Genomic DNA, 19,859 nt, shown 5'->3' on the forward strand with positions numbered 1-19,859 from the left:
TGGGTTTTACTGACTAGGTGGATTTTAAAAGTAGGAATTTAGAGAAAAAGAGAGGACTTTAGGTTTCATCTTCTGGGCCATGGGAATTTGGTAAAGAATTCCTCTCTACTTTTATTTCTTTTACATTATAAAAGTAATCTAGGCTTTTCTTAAAACATTTCAGAAACATAAAAATTGAAAAGTAAAGTTCCCCTGTAGTCCCACTATTACCAGAGAAACATTTTGCTAACAATTTGGAACATATTCTTCTAGATTTTTTTCTGTACGTATAGCAATATGTTTATATAATTACTATAGAAATGGCATCATGCTGTAAATACTCTTTTGCAACCTGCTATTAAAGATTTTTGACCAAAATGAAAAGGAAAACCATATTTTAAGATGATTAATCTTTTGGCATTATAAGGCTGTGCTCTAACCAACTGAGCTAACTGGCCAGCCCATGTTAAGAGAGTCATGTGCTCTGGCTGTAGTAATAGCAGTACAAAAGGGAAGAAATTGCTGTCTAAGCTGCGACAGCAGAGCTAAGACAGTATTTTATACATAATGATGTATTTTCTGATTATGAAAATATTACATAATTATAAGAGCATTTGTAGAAAACATGGAGAATATTGAATAGTAAAATAAAAAATAAAAATGACACAGAATTCCATCATTCAACTATAACCACCATATACATTTTGCCTTATTTCCTTTTAGACATTTTCCTGTGCAAATGTATGCACATAGGTACTGCTTTGTGACATACAATTTTTACTTGACCATGTGTCATAAGCATCTTCCCCTGTGTCTAGTTTCTTTTTTAAAAGTTTGCTTTTCCCAATTGGTATTTTTCTTTTGAAAACCCTAACACCCTGTTGTCTTTTATTTTCCTTTCTCCCAACACACTTCCTGCATCACACCGACCTCCACAATCAGAAAGCACTCTGGTATTTTTACTTTTTTTTCAAAAAAAGAGCTGCATGTACCATGTTTTTATTCTTTTTGTTGATTATAACAGTGATACAATTTCATGGCAAAATGCAAAAACCAAAAAAACAAACAAAAAAACCCCACAAAAGTACGTAAGGTAGAACATGAAAGTCTTCCCATAATGTCTCCTCTCAGAGATAAACGGGTGTGCTGGAGCCTACTTGCACTGGCTCACTCGAGTTGATTGGGTGCATCTCTTACCAAATATGTGTTCAATAACTATACACCGATAGCTTGAAATCGGCCATGTTAGGAGTATTTATACCATGAAACTGACAAACACTACCTATCAGGGCTTTTTTTTTTCCTGGAGAGTTGGTTATTTAAACTTTGACCAGCAAATCATTGTATATATCCTTCCAGACATTTTCTGCATATTTAAATATTTGTTTACATAAACATAGAAAATATGTAATTTTCTAACTGGCCTATTGTCTCAACAATGTATAATACTCCTCTCTTCAATACACGTTCATCAAGGTAATCTTTTTTAATTGTTACTATTTCACCATCTGACTGCATTATGATGTATTTGAACAATTTTCCATTTGATTGGTTCTAATTTCTGGCTATTATAAACAAAGTATCGGTAAACATTTTGTCCATGTATTTGCATATCTGTCAAATTATTTTCTCAGGGTAAATTTCTAGACATAGAAATATTGAATCAAAGAGTATACCCATTTACAGTTTAGATAGGTGATACCAAACTGTCTTTTCAAATAGTTGTCCTATTTTCGTACTCCCATCACTAGTATATGAGAATACCCTCAAAAAACATGACTTAAATGATTACGTACTATTTCAGCTTATAGATGTCTGATAATTTATTTGACCAATTCCCTACTATGTATGGTGTTTCCAATATTTTTCATTGCTATAAATAATACTTAAATAAACAGCCTTGTAATCTTCATGTGAATCTATTATTTTCCTGGGAAAAATTCTTTAATATAGAACTACAAAGTCAAAGATAAGAATATTTTTACGACATTTTGATATATTTTATCAGCTTCATGTTAATATTTAGAACTTAAGGTTGCTGGCCCATTAGCTCACTTGGTAGAGTGTTGTTCTGATAACACCAAGGTCAAGAGTTCGGATCCTCGTACCAGCCAGCTGCCAAAAAAGAAAAAGAAAAAAAATTTCTGATGACTAATATGTTCTTGCAAAAAAAAAAAAAAAAAAAAAAAAAAAGACTTATGGCTCTAGAGTCATCTTTAGGCTGTTTTCCCTTCAGTTAATTCTTCTTGGCATTTTAGGCCTGGGATTCTACCCTAATCCCCCATTCAAACTTTGATTCTGTGTTAAGTAGCAGAAAAAAAGTATATACATGTGTGTTAGCATGTTTGAAAGTTAAAGTTACACATATGTCAACATGAATCATTATTAACCTAAAATGTCACACCCATTTAAGGTAAGGGATTAGTAACTCTGCCTGTCATTTCCTTAATGAGTAAGGAAATAAATTGCAGTCAAGGAAATAGAACCCTCACTGGACTCTTTAAGGAAATTCCATCTTATGAAACCCATAAAATTTTAAAAATTTTCCTAAAAAGGTAACAGTTACTTTATTTAAATGTATCACTTTATCAGCAGATACATAAAAATCAGTGCCTATAGCTGAAAAAAATATTTCCTTAATGTTTGCTAGTTTTATAAGTACTGCTTTTTTGTTTTTAATTGGGAATAAAGAGAAACAAATCTTCTCTCCTTCATACCTCTTCCCCCTAACCCCTCCCCCTGAGGCCAATTTCTTGCTTTAGAGAAATTGGCAAGGGTGGGTGGGTGGGTGTACATTATTTTTCAGATGACCGAGAGCTCTTCAGGGTATACCATCACCATCTTGAGGCCTTTTGCCATATTACTGTTAGGATTTTAACACCTTGATGCTTTTTTGCAATCACAAGTGTGAAATTCAGTGCATCTACTTTTGGTAATCCCTCTGTGGGTGAGATGAAATAAATATACTGACCGGCCAGATACAGCCTGCCCGTATCATTGTTTCCCACCTTTTGGTAAGATGGCATCTATGCATTTTTGCTGTGTTCTCACATGATTCTAAAACAACCAATTGAATGAGGAAGTCCAGTGAAGAGACTTAATCAGTTTTACTAGAAAGTGAAATTTTCAGTTTTGTTTGGCTTTTGAGCCAAATCTGTTGTAGTAATTCCTTTTTATTTCTAAAAATATTGGTTGGCAGGGGAGTCTGTAAATTTCCTTTTTTTCTATGCTTCTTTGGTTATACTGTTTGAGTGTTTCCCTATTTTTGTTTCAATATTCCCTCAGCTCAGTACTATTTTATTATATGCTTAAATATTTTTTCATCCCTGTCTCTTGTGGATGTTTCCTCCTTTCTCTTTGTTTCTTTAAATTATTTTTTCCTTCTTTTCTCTCTTTCCCTATACTTCTCATTTTCAGTTTCTTTGGTCTCCTTTCTGCATCATTTCTCTTATTCAACTTCCTCTACTAACGCCCACACCCACACCCACACCCACGGCGCCCCGCCCCCCCATGTCCTTCTTTCTTTGTCCCGCCTAATTCCTTCCCCCCAGCAGTTGTTATTCCAGCTCTTGCTGGGTTGAGTGCCCTGACCTCATCCTGCCTGCTGCTTAGGTCCTTTAAGGACATAGCTCCCTGGTAACCCTTAAGCTTCAGAAAGGAACCTAAATACTACCTATTCAAGGAAGCTTGTCCCTAAACCAAACCCTATATTTAACAGAAAAGGTTTCAAAAGGACAACTTTTGCTTCTGTCCTAAGAAATAGTTTCTGACTCATTACCTTTCTTCTGTTCTTTTTTTTTCTCATTAGTATGAATTTTCATAGGAAGTGTATCAGAATTTTTTCCAAGCTCATATTTTGTCCAAACTTATTTGCATAGGGAACAATTATTCACTAGTGCTTTGGAGCTGACACTTGAATCTCACAAAAGTGAGTTAGACTAATGGCGATGAGAGGAAAGAGGTTTGAGAAAAGGGTTTGGAAAGCGTTTAAATTAAATGTGAGAGGTATATTTTTTGTCTTTTTCTGGATAACATAACAACTCTTCCATGAGGTAAACACCTTTACATTCAAATAGCTTTTATAATTCTAACTGGATAAACAGAGGTACCTATATAAAAAAATTGACGCAACTCATGTGGTTCCTAGTTTATACTGTATTATGCATTTCCCACCATGGATTATAAAAATAACAATAACTTTCGGTTAGCCCAAGAACCCCAGATTTACTCATTCTTCATACTTATTAGACCTCATAGAATCCCAGATACCAAATTAGCCAGAAAAATGTAGTTGAATAAAGGGTATACTACCTAAACAAGTTTTTTTTCCTGCTTATTCTAAAACTAATGTGAGGGTACTTCAAAAAGTTCATGGAAAAATTTGCATGATCTTTTCATTGTGTTTTCCATGAACTTTCTGAAGTACCCTCATACATATTTTTTCTTTTTTTTTTGTTTTTTTATTCCCACATATATATTTATTGTAGAAAATCTAGAAAACATAGAAAAGAACAAAATAGAATGAAATCTCAGCATCCAGAATTAACTAAGTACTACTCACATTTTGGTATCTATCTTTTTACTACTTCTAAGTATAATTTTAATTTTGGATACAGTCATTTGGCAAAAAATTCAAAAGATACATAGTGAAAAGGGAGGCTTCTCTCCTACCCCTATACTCCAGTCTCCTCGCTCCTCTTGTTGGAGGCAACCACTGTTTCCAGCTTCTGATGCAGTCTTCCAGAGATAGTCTCTCCATTTACATGCTACACACACACACACACACACACACACACACACACACACACACACACACACATGCACACAAATATTTAAATGTTAATGATAGCTAAATTATAATGGTAGCTTTATGCTTTAATGGTAGCATATATGAGTATATATTTAAATTGTAATAGTAGCTTTACTGGCAAGGAGGAAGTAAAACCATACTATTCAGAATGGTTTTTTTTTTCCCTTACTCATATATCTCAGACATAAAATATTCCTTATTAAAATTACAGGGGTGCGTGTGTGATGTTTTAAGAGTCAAATAGTGCTACTAAACTTAAAATATTCAGCGTTTATATTATTATAACTAAGTAAGTCTTATTAGCTATGTGACTTAGGGCAAAGCCACTTAGCTTAGCTGTACTTCCTTCAAACTCTTCACATGTAAAATACTAATATAATAGAATCTATCTCATAGGATTGTTGTGAAAATTGAAAAAGTTAGTTCTGGTTCACAGTCCCTTATCCACAATTCTGAAATGCAAAAAGCTCTGAGATGGAAAGTTCTTTCATAGATCATTTGGAGGCAAGTGCTGACCCAAACTGACCTAAAGCTATTTAAAGTTTGTTTATCCCTCCTAGTTTTAATATTTTACCATTGAAATTATAGAAATTTTATTTTGATTACAAGATGTTGCTCAGACTCCACTGGGTGTGGTAACAAAGAATTTAGTCACTGTATTACCTTTATAAAATCTGGGGGGGAAATCTGAATTTTGAAACACATATGGCTCCGTGGGTTTTGGGTAAAGGGTTGTGGACCTGTACATAAAAAGCACTTAAAACAGAGCCTGGCACAAGTGATAACCAAAAGAATCTGCTCTGAACAGGTCAGCTAAATTATAATGCCTTCGGAGATCCGGGATAAGTCAGTAATCACGTCCACCTGTACTGGAAAATGTTATCATAAGACTATTTTACTTAGATGCAGCCATAACGGTTCCAGAAAGCCATAAAGTAACCTAGAATACTTCTTATTACCCTTACCCTAGATCCCTGCATGTAGGATGCAACCTACTAACAATCCCAAATCTAAATGTCGCACACAACCAACAGAAAGCCTGATGAAGTAATTAGGTGGGGCTTTCTCTCTCTCTCCTTTGACCCTCCCCACTTCTTGTGATTATAAAATGTTAAGCTCCGCTGGCTCTCTTTGGAACATTTTCAGGATGACCCCATCCATGTGTCTCCCTGGCTGCAATTGCCATATTGGCTCAATAAACCCTTGCTATATGTATTTGGTCTCAGTTTCTTTTTAGGTCAACAGTCTGGTGGGTGTAAAATTGTAGGACAGATCATTTTCCCTTCAGGAATTTGAAAGCACTTCTCCATGGTTTTCTAATACCTAGAATTGTTGCGAAGTCTGATGCCATTTAATTCCAGATCCTTCATCTGGCAGCTGATTTTTCTCTCTAGAAGATTTTAGAAAGTTATTTTTACCCCCAGTGTTCTAAATCAGGAAACAGATTTGATAAACTAGTTGAGGTCTTGCTTGGTTGAATTTTAGGTTCTGCTCAATTTTATGTCTCAGTAACCAGATTCCCTCCCAGTTTTTCATTAATCTACCTTTAATCATCCTGAGAAACCTTTACTGATTAATCCCCATCCGTATTGATCATTTTCTGGCTTTCAATTCCTCAGAACCTGTACATAATTCAGAATTTACTTCTAAGATTAAAATTCCTCAGATATTTTATTATTATATATATTTTTAAAGATGACCAGTAAGAGGATCTCAACCCTTGACTTGGTGTTGTCAGCACCATGCTTACCCAGTGAGCCAACCGGCCATCCCTATATGGGATCCAAACCCGTGGCCTTACTGTTATCAGTACCACACTCTCCCAAGTGAGCCATGGGCCAGCCCCAACCTCAGATATTTTAGAACACTTGTTTAATTTCCCCTGAACTCTTTTATATGAAGAAACCATGTTTCCTTTTTTAAAAAAAAATATCCCTATAGCACCTCTTGGAGGGACCCAAATCAGTAAGAAATCTAACAAAGGCAGACAGAGTGAACAAAACCTGTCTCTTCTAAGAAATGAGCTGTACCATTGTTTACTTACTGCTATAGAGAGAAACTGCAGGGTTCCTCTCTTCCTATCTTTAGTTCAGATCAACCTCTTCCCTTCTAAAGGCCAATGCCTTCCACAAAGTACTAAGAAAAGCCACATGATCCTCTTGTGGAGTGGCGGTGTACCATAAACAGAGTGAATTTTCAGTTAATACATTCTGTTTAATCAAGCTGTTGTTTTTCCTCTAAGTCTGTAGATGTTATACATATTTTAGAAGCACATATTCCTGTTTTGTGACTTGGTATAAGCACGTAGTTTATACACTTAAAAATTTTTTTGGTGGCTGGTGGGTATAGGGATTGAACCTGGGACCTTAGTGTTATTAGCACCATGCTCCAACCAACTGAGCTAACCAGCCAGCTTATTTTATAGTTTTTTTGGTTACCTTGTAAAAATGATTGTAATAATACACTAATTGTACTGTGTTTTGTAATCAACCTAGTAGAATCTTTGTTCTTTGGGGTATTGTGGTGTCTCAAAAGTCACTATTCTGACGATCTATCTTTACTTTATGAAGGCAGAACATGGGGCAAAAGAGACAACCTTTCAAAAACTGAAAACAAAGAAGGTAAAATTATTCTAGAGTTGTTTTATTTAATCACACACTTAATAGATGAAACTCTCCATTCTTGGGAAGAAATTAAGAGATCATGTTAATATCCAAAGTTAAATTAGTTAATCGCAAAGCAAATAGGATGAAATTCTCTGTCTCTGGGAGTAAATGAAGTTGTTTAGTGTTCTAAACTTCAATCAAGGTGATAACCTCAGGCAAGAAATACTGTAAAATGATTGATTGAACTGAAATCCAATTTCATGTATTACATCCTATATAAAGAAAGACAATGAGTAGAACAGCAATGGTCAGCGTAAAACACAATGAAAACAAAAAAACCTATCAAAGAGCCAGAAGTCGTTTTACACTAATCATGTGGGAAACACATTCTCTGGTAGTCAGGAATATGGTCATGGTGATTCACCAGGCCTTGCTGTAATTCAATTTATTAAGATTTAATCAATGCACTTTCAAGGATAGTACTCTAAATGAAAATGAAACTGAACCACTACTAAATAGAGTACTTGTTTTTCCAGTATTCCAGATGGTTTTAAGGTGATTGATATATCTACTCTTATGCCATACACTTTACACACAGCAGGTCTAGAATTGATAATTACATACCAGTCTCAGACACTCCTCTTTGCAACAAAAATATATCTCAAATTCTCTAAACTAAAAATTCATGGCTGTTTGTCCAGGACGAAAATCCTTATATTGGTCTAATCAGGTAGTAATTTAACACAAGATGTACATTTTTAAAAACTAAAATTTAATTAATCTGTCCTAAAGAGACCTGGTTCTTTAAAATCACTTCACTTGTTTGAGCCCCTGGAAACTAAGGGAATTCACCTAGCACTGACCATTCATGAAAATTCTATTACTGTCTCACTTTATAATGTACAACTACAGCAACATTTCCTAGCAAAATCAAACTCTCTCTTGCAAAACAAAAAAGCTAACAGAACCGTCTGGATAGTGTTTCCTAGCTGCAGGTTGAGATCCATTGGTAAGTCATGAAGTCAATATAGTGGGTTGCACTGCCTGCCAGAATTAAAAAAAAAAATTATAACTGAAATAGAATAAAATAGAACAGAATAGGAAATCTGAGAATGCGTATTACTAGTAAGAGAAATAATGTTTTGTGAAATATTTGTTTCTATTTTATACATAAAGTGTACATAAAGTGGGCTACGATGGAAAATCTATGATATTTAAGAAATACTGCTCTTAAGCTGTCAAAAGGTGGTGGGACAAAGACCCGTTCAGGGGATATAAGAGAGCCTCCCTTTTCCAATGACACACATATCTGCGCTTCAACCAGAACATTTCGCAACAGGCTGAAAGTAGAATTAGGTATGAGATTTCATGTATGTTCTTTTACGCCTGATATTAGAGATATTTTCAAAACTGTAAAACAACTCTACTCTTGTAATCATTTTGTTTCAGTAATATAGTCATTTAAAACTTCAAAAAAGTTATTTGTTAACATGTCTGTTATTTTAAAATAAATTAGCATTTTAAAAAATTTTCTGCTTTAATTACTAATATGGTAAATATCAACAGCTGTAACCCTCATAAACAAAAGCTCTTTGGAGTCCTCAACAATTTTTAAGAGGGTACAAGCGTTCTGAAACCAAGTAAGTTTGATACCCGCTGGTCAGCATGAAACAAAGGGCTTCAGGCCTGCGTCGCGATAGTTTTAACCCGGTCTGAGCACCTTCACGGGAGCGCCCCCCAGCTCTCCCGCTGCACTGGGACCCACAACCGAGACACCCCGCCCAGGTGAGGACCCTCACGTGTAAGAACATATATTGACGAAAGGGCGGGGCTCCCCTACCCTGTGGAAGCGAAAACGAGGTCACAGAAGGAAGGGAGCGCCTTAAGCGAATCTTTGCGACACTGTCGCGTTTCGTTGGTTCTGTGCCGTAAAGACAGGCGCGGAGCCGCCCCCAGCCGAGGCAGTAGCATACGTGAGTGGCAATGGCGGATATGGAGGATCTTTTCGGCAGCGACGCCGATAGCGATGCCGAGCGCAAAGGTGGGGTCGCCTGGGCTTCAGAGGAGGGGTGCACGTCTGGGGTTCCGCTGCAGGAGTCAGGTTCCAGGTCTGTGGAGGCTCCCGCGCCGCGGGCGAGAAGTGGCTCTTCCACCACTTCTGTCTCAGCTCTCCCTGCACTCGGCGGCGGTGCCACCCTCACCCCGCTGGCGGGGATGGAGAGACACACCCAGAGTCTGCGCCTCGAGGTTCTAGGTGTCCGTGGTACATGTGATGCCTGGGAACGTGTGGAGCGAAGGGGACGCGGGGCTGCGGGGAGGCGCGGACAAGCCTGCGCAGCCCGGAGAGGAACCTTGGGGTCCCGCGCCGGCCTGTGCACGGTCCTTGAACAGTGCAGCGCATAGTAAGGGCTGTTGGTGAATGAATGGAAATGAGGTGTTCAGAAATATGGGGGTGAGGTGGACGAATTTACAGAGGGGTCCGAATGCCCCTTGAATGAAACCAGAACGTGGCGTGATGGGAGCTTGAGATGTCTTGATGAGGAGTGTGGGAAGGATACCGGGATGGGGCGTTACACACTGGAGAGAATGTGTATTTCTGTCACAGGGACTGTAAATATTTGAGTTTGAAATGTGAGTAGGAATTATTTGAAGTGAGAAGGGGCCCAAGACCAAGCTCAGAATTCTTGCAACCTTCCAAGCTTGGTGCATCTATGTATATATTTTCCTTAGCAAAGTGCATTGTTGTGGTTGTTCTTTTTTTTTTTTTTTTCTTCTGCATTTTCTCCAACTCCAGTTTATTTATAATTTATTGAGCGTAGGGAAAGGGAGCATTAGGTGGAGGTGCCGAGAACTGAGTTCTAGTAGGGCTTTACTGGGATTCGTATCCAGGAGATTCTGATCAGGATTACTCTGAAAGTATAGTGCCCTGTATACTGACTTTGTTCCACTACCCTTGCTAATGTTATCATTTCCCCCTCATTTTGTTTGTCTATATCCTATTCATCCATCAAGGCACAGTTCTACGTGAACCCTCCCATGACTCCCTTCCATCAGATTGTTGGTTCATTCATTCAGTAGGTATTTGTTGATCCCCTATCATGTTCCAGCTACTTGGCTAGGTATTAGGGATGTAATGATGAAAAAATATCTTCCTCTCTACCCTCCCCTCCCCCAGCTTACATCAATGCTTAATGCATATTTGATAAGTAATTGGATGGGTAGAAGTAATAGTTTAGTAAGGTGTACCCTGCAGTGCTTTCTTTCCCATTGCAAAGTCTGTATGCGGAAGTGATCTGTAGAGGTGGTTGCTGCTCTAAACTTCATGTTTTACCTTATAAGTCCATTGCAGCTTTCTTCCATCTTATCATTAGATAAAAAGACTCCCGAGGATTTACTTCCAAATCTGGTATGCTCTCCTCGAAGGTCACTATTGGCCCTGAAGGTAGGATGGATGTGATAGTGTAATTCCTATTAATAGCCTAGCATATGTCATTATCTTCATGGGCCATGAGAGTTGTGGCAAATAACTACATCTAACAAGTTTCTTATAACAATGGGTAGAATCTCTACCTAGGCCCCATGTGTTTCTTTCATGTATAAATGTGTTAGGTCTTCTTTAATCTCAACAATGTTTTGCAGTTTTTATTGTATAAGCCCTGCACTTCCTAGGTTGAAGTTATTTCTAAGTATCTTACTCTTAGATACTGTTGCAAGTGGAATTGTTTTTTTTTTTTTTTTCTTAATTTTATTTTATCGATATACAATGTGGTTGATTATTGTGGCCCATTACCGATACCTCCCTCCCTCCTCCTTTTCCCCCCTCCCTCCCGACAATGTCCTTTCTGTTTGCTTGTCATATCAACTTCAAGGAATTGTAGTTTGTTATGTCTTCTTCCCCCGCCTCCCCGGTTTGTGTGTGTGTGTGTGTGTGTGTGTGTGTGTGTGTGTGTGTGTGTGTGTGTGTGTGTGTGTGTGTGTGTGTGTGTGTGTGTGTGTGTGTGTGTGTGTGTGTGTGTGTGTGTGAATTTATTTATTTATTTTTAGCTCCCACCAATAAGTGAGAACATGTGGTATTTCTCTTTCTGTGCCTGACTTGTTTCGCTTAATATAATTCTCTCAAGGTCCATCCATGTTGTTGCAAATGGCAGTATTTCATTCGTTTTTATAGCTGAGTAGTATTCCATTGTGTAGATATACCACATTTTCCGTATCCACTCATCCGATAATGGACATTTGGGCTGGTTCCAACTCTTGGCTATTGTAAAGAGTGCTGCAATGAACACTGGGGAACAGGTATACCTTCGACTTGATGATTTCCATTCCTCTGGGTATATTCCCAGCAGTGGGATAGCTGGGTCATATGGCAGATCTATCTGCAATTGTTTGAGGAACCTCCATACCATTTTCCATAGAGGCTGCACCATTTTGCAGTCGCACCAACAATGTATGAGAGTTCCTTTTTCTCCGCAACCTTGCCAGCATTTATCGTTCAGGGTCTTTTGGATTTTAGCCATCCTAACTGGGGTTAGATGGTATCTCAGTGTGGTTTTGATTTGCATTTCCCAGATGCTGAGTGATGTTGAGCATTTTTTCATATGTCTGTTGGCCATTTGTATATGTTCCTTAGAGAAATGCCTACTTAGCTCTTTTGCCCATTTTTTAATTAGGTTGCTTGTTTTTTTCTTGTAAAGTTGTTTGAGTTCCTTGTATATTTTGGATATTAATCCTTTCTCAGATGTATATTTTGCAAATATTTTCTCCCACTCTGTTGGTTGTCTTTTAACTCTGTTAATTGTTTCTTTTGCTGTGCAGAAGCTCTTTAGTTTGATATAATCCCATTTGTTTATTTTTCTTTTGGTTGCCCGTGCTTTGGGGGTCATATTAATGAAGTCTGTGTCCAGTTCCATTTCTTGAAGTGTTTCTCCTATGTTTTCTTTAAGAAGTTTTATTGTTTCAGGGTGTAAATTTAATTCTTTAATCCATTTTGAGTTGACTTTAGTGTATGGTGAAAGGTGTGGGTCTAGTTTCATTCTCCTGCATATGGATATACAGTTATCCCAGCACCATTTGCTAAAGAGGCAGTCTCTTCCCCAGTGTATAGGCTTGGTGCCTTTGTCAAAGATCAGATGGAAGTAAGTGTGTGGGTTGATTTCTGGATTCTCTATTCTATTCCATTGATCAGTGTGTCTGTTTTTATGCCAGTACCATACTATTTTGGTTATTATAGCTTTGTTTATATTATTATAGTATAGTTTAAAGTCAGGTAGTGTTATGCCTCCAGCTTTATTTTTTTTGCTCAGCATTGCTTTGGCTATGCGTGGTCTTTTATTGTTCCATATAAATGTCTGGATAGCTTTTTCCATTTCTGAGAAAAATGTCTTTGGAATTTTGATGGGGATTGCATTCAATTTGTATATCACTTTGGGTAGTATGGACATTTTCACTATGTTGATTCTTCCAATCCAAGAGCATGGGATATCTTTCCATCTTCTTGTATCCTCTCTAATTTCTCTCAGCAGTGGTTTGTAGTTCTCATTATAGAGATTTTTCACCTCCTTGGTTAACTCAATTCCTAAGTATTTTATTTTTTTGGTGGCTATTGTAAATGGGCAGGCTTTCTTGATTTCTCGTTCTGCATGTTCACTATTGGAGAAAAGAAATGCTACTGATTTTTGTGTGTTGATTTTGTATCCTGCTACTGTGCTGAAATCATTTATCAATTCCAGCAGTTTTTTTGTAGAGGTTTTAGGCTGTTCGATATATAGGATCATGTCATCTGCAAACAGGGACAGTTTGATTTCATCTTTTCCAATCTGGATGCCTTTTATTTCCTTCTTTTCTCTGATTGCTCTGGCTAGTACTTCCAACACTATGTTGAATAGGAGTGGTGAGAGTGGGCATCCTTGTCTAGTTCCTGTTCTTAAAGGAAAAGCTTTCAGCTTTTCCCCATTCAGGATGATATTGGCAGTGGGTTTGGCATATATGGCTTTAATTATGTTGAGATACTTTCCCTCTATACCTAACTTATAGAGGGTCTTTGTCATGAATGAGTGCTGTACTTTATCAAATGCTTTTTCAGCATCTATAGAGATGATCATATGGTCCTTGTGTTTGAGTTTATTAATATGGTGTATCACATTTATTGATTTGCGTATGTTGAACCAACCTTGCATCCCTGGCATGAATCCCACTTGATCGTGGTGAGTAATTTTACGTATGTGTTGCTGTATTCTGTTTGCTAGTATTTTAGTGAAGATTTTTGCATCTATATTCATCAAGGATATTGGCCTGTAGTTTTCTTTTTTGGTTATATCTTTACCTGGTTTTGGTATCAGGATGATGTTTGCTTCATAGAAAGATTTCAGGAGATTTGCGTCTGTTTCAATCTTTTGGAATAGTTTGTAAAGAATCGGTGTCAATTCCTCTTTGAATGTTTGGTAAAATTCTGCTGTGAATCCATCTGGTCCTGGGCTTTTCTTTGTTGGGAGCTTTGTGATAACAGCTTCAATCTCCTTTATTGTTATTGGTCTGTTCAAATTTTCTACGTCTTCATGGTTCAGTTTTGGGAGCTTGTGTGTGTCCAGAAATTTATCCATTTCCTCCAGATTTTCAAATTTGTTGGCGTATAGTTGTTTATAGTAGTCTCGAATGATTCCTTGTATTTCAGATGAATCAGTTGTAATATCGCCTTTTTCATTTCTAATTTTTGCTATTTGAATCTTCTCTCTTCTTTTTTTTGTTAGCCATGCTAATGGTTTGTCAATTTTCTTTATCTTTTCAAAAAACCAACCTTTTGATTCATTGATCTTTTGTATTGTTTTTTGGTTTTCAATTTCATTCAGTTCTGCTCTGATCTTAATGATTTCTTTCCGTCTGCTAACTTTACGTTTGGATTGTTCTTGTTTTTCTAGTTCTTTAAGGTGAAGTGTTAGGTTGTTCACTTCCCATCTTTCCATTCTCCTGAGGTGAGCATTTAATGCAATAAATTTCCCCCTTAATACTGCTTTTGCAGTATCCCACAGGTTTTGGTATGATGTATCATTATTTTCATTAGTTTCAATAAATTTTTTGATTTCCTGCTTGATTTCTTCTTGGACCCATATGTCATTAAGTAGAATACTGTTTATTTTCCATGTGTTTGTATAGTTTCCAGAATTTCGTTTGTTATTGATTTCTAGTTTTATTCCATTATGGTCTGAGAAAATACATGGGATAATTCCAATTTTTTTGAATTTGTTGAGACTTGATTTGTGACCTAATATGTGATCTGTCCTGGAGAATGATCCATGTGCTGATGAGAAGAATGAATATTCTGAGGTTGTTGGATGGAATGTTCTGTAGATATCTGCCAATTCCAATTGGTCTAGAGTCTTGTTTAGATCTTGTGTTTCTCTACTGATTCTTTGCCTAGATGATCTGTCCAATATTGACAGTGGGGTGTTCAGGTCCCCTGCTATTATGGTATTAGTGTCTATTTCCTTCTTTAGGTCTAATAGAGTTTGTTTTATAAATCTGGCTGCTCCAACATTGGGTGCATACATATTTATGATTGTTATGTCTTCTTGATGGATCAGTCCTTTTATCATTAAGTAGTGTCCCTCATTGCCTCTTTTTATGGTTTTTAGTTTAAAGTCTATTTTGTCAGATATAAGAATAGCTACTCCAGCTCGTTTTTCTTTTCTGTTTGCATGGTAAATCTTTTTCCATCCTTTCACTTTTAGTCTGTGTGAGTTTTTATGGGTGAGGTGGGTCTCTTGAAGGCAGCATATAGTTGGGTCCTCCTTTTTAATCCAGTCAGCCAGTCTGTGTCTTTTGATTGGGGAATTTAAGCCTTTTACATTAAGAGTTGCTATTGAATAGTTTTGATTTATTCCTAGCATTTTGTTGATTGTTGTTTGGTTGTCTTAGGTGTCTTTTGTTCCTTGCTTTCTGATTTACTGTTTGTTTTCTGTGTTTGTTGGTTCCTTAGGTTGTAGATAGCGTTTTTGTTTGTTTGTTTTCTCTTCATGAATGACATTTTTATTATACTAGTGGGTTTATATTTTTCTTGGGTTTTAATGGCAGTGGTAGTTATTTTATTTTATTTTTTTTTCTAAAGATGACCGGTAAGGGGATCTCAACCCTTGGCTTGGTGTTGTCAGCACCACGCTCAGCCAGTGAGCAAACTGGCCATCCCTATATAGGATCCGAACCCGTGGCCTTGGTGTTATCAGTACCGCACTCTACCGAGTGAGCCACGTGCCGGCCTAGTGGTAGTTATTTTTCAGGAACCAAACCCAGTACTCCCTTGAGAATTTCTTGTAAGGGTGGTCTTGTGGTAGTGAACTCCCGCAGTTTTTGTTTGTCTGAGAAATATACTATTTGCCCTTCATTTCGGAAGGATAGCCTTGCAGGGTAGAGTATTCTTGGCTGACAATCTCTGTCTTTTAGTATTTTGAATATATCATCCCATTCCTTTCTGGCTTTTAGGGTTTGTGATGAAAAGTCTGATGTTAGCCTGATTAGGGCTCCCTTATAGGTGATTTGACGCTTCTCTCTTGCAGCTTTTAAGATTCTCTCTTTGTCTTTGAGTTTTGCCAATTTGACTATAACATGTCTTGGAGAAGACCTTTTTGGGTTGAATACGTTTGGAGATCGTTGAGCTTCCTGGATCTGAAGATCTGTGATTTTTCCTATACCTGAGAAGTTTTCTGCCACTATTGTGTTGAATATGTTTTCAGTGCAATCTCCTTTTTCCTCCCCTTCTGGAATACCCATGACTCGGATATTTGAGTGCTTAAGGTTGTCTGATATCTCTCTCAGATTTTCTTCAATGCCTTTGATTCTTTTTTCTTTTTTATTGTCTGCTTGTGTTATTTCAAGCAGCCCATCTTCAAGTTCAGAGGTTCTCTTTTCAACTTCCACAAGCCTGTTGGTTAAACTCTCCGTTGTGTTTTTTATTTCACTGAATAACTTCTTCAGTGCGGCCAGTTCTGCTACATTTTTTTTCAGGACATTGATTTCCTTGTACATTTCCTTTTTCAGATCCTGTATACTTTTCCTCATTTCATCATGATGTCTAGCTGAGTTTTCTTGTATCTCATTCAGTTTCCTTAGAATTATCACTTGAAATTCTTTGTCAGTCATTTCAAGGGCTTTTTGTTCTATAGGATCTAGAGCTTGAGATTTATTATCTTTTGGTGGTGTACTTTCTTGATTTTTCGTATTTCTGGTATCTTTTCTTTGATGTTTATACATTGTGGCATGGGGTTTCATAGTTCACAGGTTTGACAGTATTGACTGACTAAGATGTTGCTGTGGTTGCCAGTTTGGTATGGCTACCTCAGTGACTCCCTGTTACCTGCGCTCTGGCCCGGCTGCTGGGATGCGCCGAGGCACCGCAGAGTGTGTGGTCTCTGCAGAGCTTCCCCTTCCCCTGCAGGATGTCTCCCTGCTCTATGCGCACTAGGACGGGCTTGGGATGGAGCCGGGTGGCAGCGATGAAGCCTACCTGCTGCTGGATTGCGCGGCAGCAGCATGGACCCTGTGGAGTTCCCGCCTCCCCTGCCGGAGAACTCCCCGCTCTGTGTGTACTGGGCTGGGCTGGGAATGAAGCCAGGTGGCGGCGGTGAAGCCTTCCTGTTGGATCAGGCAGTGGTGGCCCGCAGGGCATGTGGTCTCTGCGGAGCTTCTGCCTCTCCCACTGGACGTCTCCCTGTCTCGGCTGCCGGTTGATTCGCTTCCAGCTCCAGGGATGGCGGGTGGGGGCGGGGGGTCAGAAGCTGCGGTCACCGTTGCAGCCCGGGGTGACACACGCCACCTCAGTCCTCCAGGTTTCCACGTCTGCAGCTGCGGCTGGGACGCGGGCCGTGGCGTACCGGCGAGTCGCGCGCGCTGGTTGGGGGAAGATTCCTGGTTCTCGGCAGGGTAAAGACACCCTTTTGAAGCCGTTCCTTTGCGCCGATTCTGCTACTGCTCCATCTGGCCCCGGCCTCAGGCTGCTTCTACTCGTGGCGGAAAAGCGGCAGGCAGCTCTTCTCTTCCGCCATCTTGACCTCCACTCCTGGGTGAGGAAGATGCAAAGGATTACTCAAAGCCCGTCTCTTCTGAGCAGTGAGAGGCCCGGAAGTGGTTAATCTCCTGGAACCCTCAAGAGAGAGGCATTCCTTCCTTGGGAAATTAACCGGAATTGTTTTTTTAATTTCTTTTTGCATCATTCATTGCTATAGTATAGAAATCCAACAGATTTTTATATGTTGATCTTGTATCCTGCAACCTTGTTGAGTGTATTAGCTGTAATGTTTTTGTGTGGATTCTTTAGGATTTTCTACATATAAGATTGTGTCATTTGTGAATAGAGATAGTTTTGCTTCTTCCTTTCCAATGTCTTTTTTTTTGGCGGCTGACCATTAGGGGATTGGAACCCATGACCTTGATGTTACAAGGCTGTACTCTAACCAACTGAGCTAACTAGGCAGCACCCCCCCCCTTTTTTTCCCCCTCGCCTAATTGCCCTTGCTAGAACTTTTTTGTAATGTTGAATAGGAGTGGTGAGAGTAGACATTATTGTTTTGTTTCTGATCTTAGGAAGAAAGTATCTAGGCTTTCACCATTACTTATGATATTAGCTGTGGGTTTTTCATAGATGCCCTTTATCAGTTTGAGGTAGTTTCCCTCTGCTATGGTTTGAATGTTTGTTTCCTCTGAAACTCATGTTGAAACTTTATCCTTAATATAACAGTATTAAGAGGTGGGGCCTTAACAGGTGATTGGGTCTTCTTGAATAGATTAATGGGTTATCACAGTAGTGGGTTAGTTTATCACTAAAGTAGGTCTGTTAAGAACCAGTGTGGCTTCTCTCACGAGCCCCTCTTGCCCTGTGATGCCTTCCACCATGGAAGTCAAGCTAAAGGTTTGCCAATTTTGTTGATGTATTCAAAGAACAAACCTTTGGTTTCATTGATTCCCTCGATTGTTTTTCCATTTTCTATTTTACTTATCTCTGCTCTGAACTTTATTATGTCCTTCCTTCTGCTTGTTTTGGTTTAGTTTTCTTTTTCCAATTCCTAAAGGTGAAAGGTTTGGTTATTGTCTTGAGGTTTTAATGTAGAAATTTATAGCTATAAATTTCTCTTTGAACACTGCTTTTGCTGTAGTCTTTAAGTATTGGTATACTGTGTTTTCATTTTCAATAATCTCAAAATATTTTCTAATTTCCCTTGTGGTTTTTTTGAGTCCTTGATTGTTTGTGTGTTGTTTAATTTCCACGTATTTTTTAATTTTTCAGATTTCCTTCTGGTAGAGATTTCTAATCTCATCCAATGTGGTCAGAGAGCATACTTTGTATAATTTCAGTCCTTTAAAACTTATTGAGACTTGTTTTTGTCCTAACATAGTCTGTCTTGGAGAATGTTCCATGTGCACTCAGGGAAGAATGTATGTTCTGCTCTTGTTGGGTGGAGTATCCTATTGATGTTTATTACATCTGGTTGGTTTATAGTGTTACTCAAGTCCATTGTTTCTTTATTGATCTTTTGTCTAGTTCTACCAGTTATTAGAAGGGATATTGAAGTTTCAACTATTATGTTGAACTATCTGTTTCTTCCCTCAATTCTGTCAGCTTTTCTTTCTTAGGTGCATATATGTTTATAATTCTTATAACTTCATGATGGATTGATCCATTTATCATTTTATAAGGTCCTTCTTTGTCTCTTGTAACAACTTTTGTTTTAAAATCTATTTTGTCTAATATTAGCACAGCCACTACAGCTCTCTTTTGGTTCCTACTTACATGGAATACCTTTTCTATTCTTTTTCTTTTAATCTATTTGTGTATTTGGTTCTAAAGTGAGTTTCTTGTAGATGGTATATATGACGGTACTTCAAAAATTTCATGAAACATTCTGTATTATCTTTTAATTCCATTTTTCCATGAGCTTTTTGAAGTACCTGAACTGTTTGAAGTACCCTTGTAGATAGTTGGATCATTTTAAAATCCATTCTGCCAATTTCAGCCTTTTGATTGGAGAGTGTAATCCATTTACATTTAAAGTAATAACTGATAAGGAAGGACTTACTGCTGCCATTTTGCAATCTTATTTTCTGTTTGTCATATCTTTTTTTGGTCCTGAATTATTCTATTACTATATTCTTTTATGACTGATTTTTTTCCCCTAGTGTTAACTGTTTTGATTCTTCATTCTTTTTCTGTGTTTTTTTTTTTTTTTTTCCTTAGTGGTTACCCTGGGGATTACAATATCATAATATGTAACAATCTAGTTTAGATTAATACCAGTTTAATTATAATAATAGACAAAAACTTTGTTGCTATGTAGTTCCATCCTTTCTTGCCTTTATACTGTTATTGTCACAAATTACATCTTTATACACTGTCTGCCCAATGATATAGATTTATAATATTGTTTTATGTACTTGTCTTTTTAAAGTCTTTTTTTTTTTTGCAACTGGCTGGTACAGGGATCCAA

The 19,859-nt window shown here is 37.8% G+C and overlaps 1 protein-coding gene across 2 annotated transcripts in view; it reads left to right on the forward strand.

The window, feature by feature from the left end:
* The first annotated feature begins 9,346 nt into the window (after positions 1-9,346).
* LEO1 (LEO1 homolog, Paf1/RNA polymerase II complex component) overlaps positions 9,347-19,859 on the forward strand; it is a 42,808-nt gene continuing 32,295 nt past the window's right edge. For both annotated transcript variants that reach the window (XM_063090338.1, XM_063090339.1), the window contains exon 1: positions 9,347-9,436. In XM_063090338.1, coding sequence (XP_062946408.1) covers positions 9,379-9,436 — 58 coding nt within the window. In that variant the 5' untranslated portion in view covers positions 9,347-9,378. The remainder of the gene's footprint in view (positions 9,437-19,859) is intronic.

Source organism: Cynocephalus volans, chromosome 3 (genome assembly GCF_027409185.1).
Source record: "Cynocephalus volans isolate mCynVol1 chromosome 3, mCynVol1.pri, whole genome shotgun sequence".
NCBI lineage: Eukaryota > Metazoa > Chordata > Mammalia > Dermoptera > Cynocephalidae > Cynocephalus > Cynocephalus volans.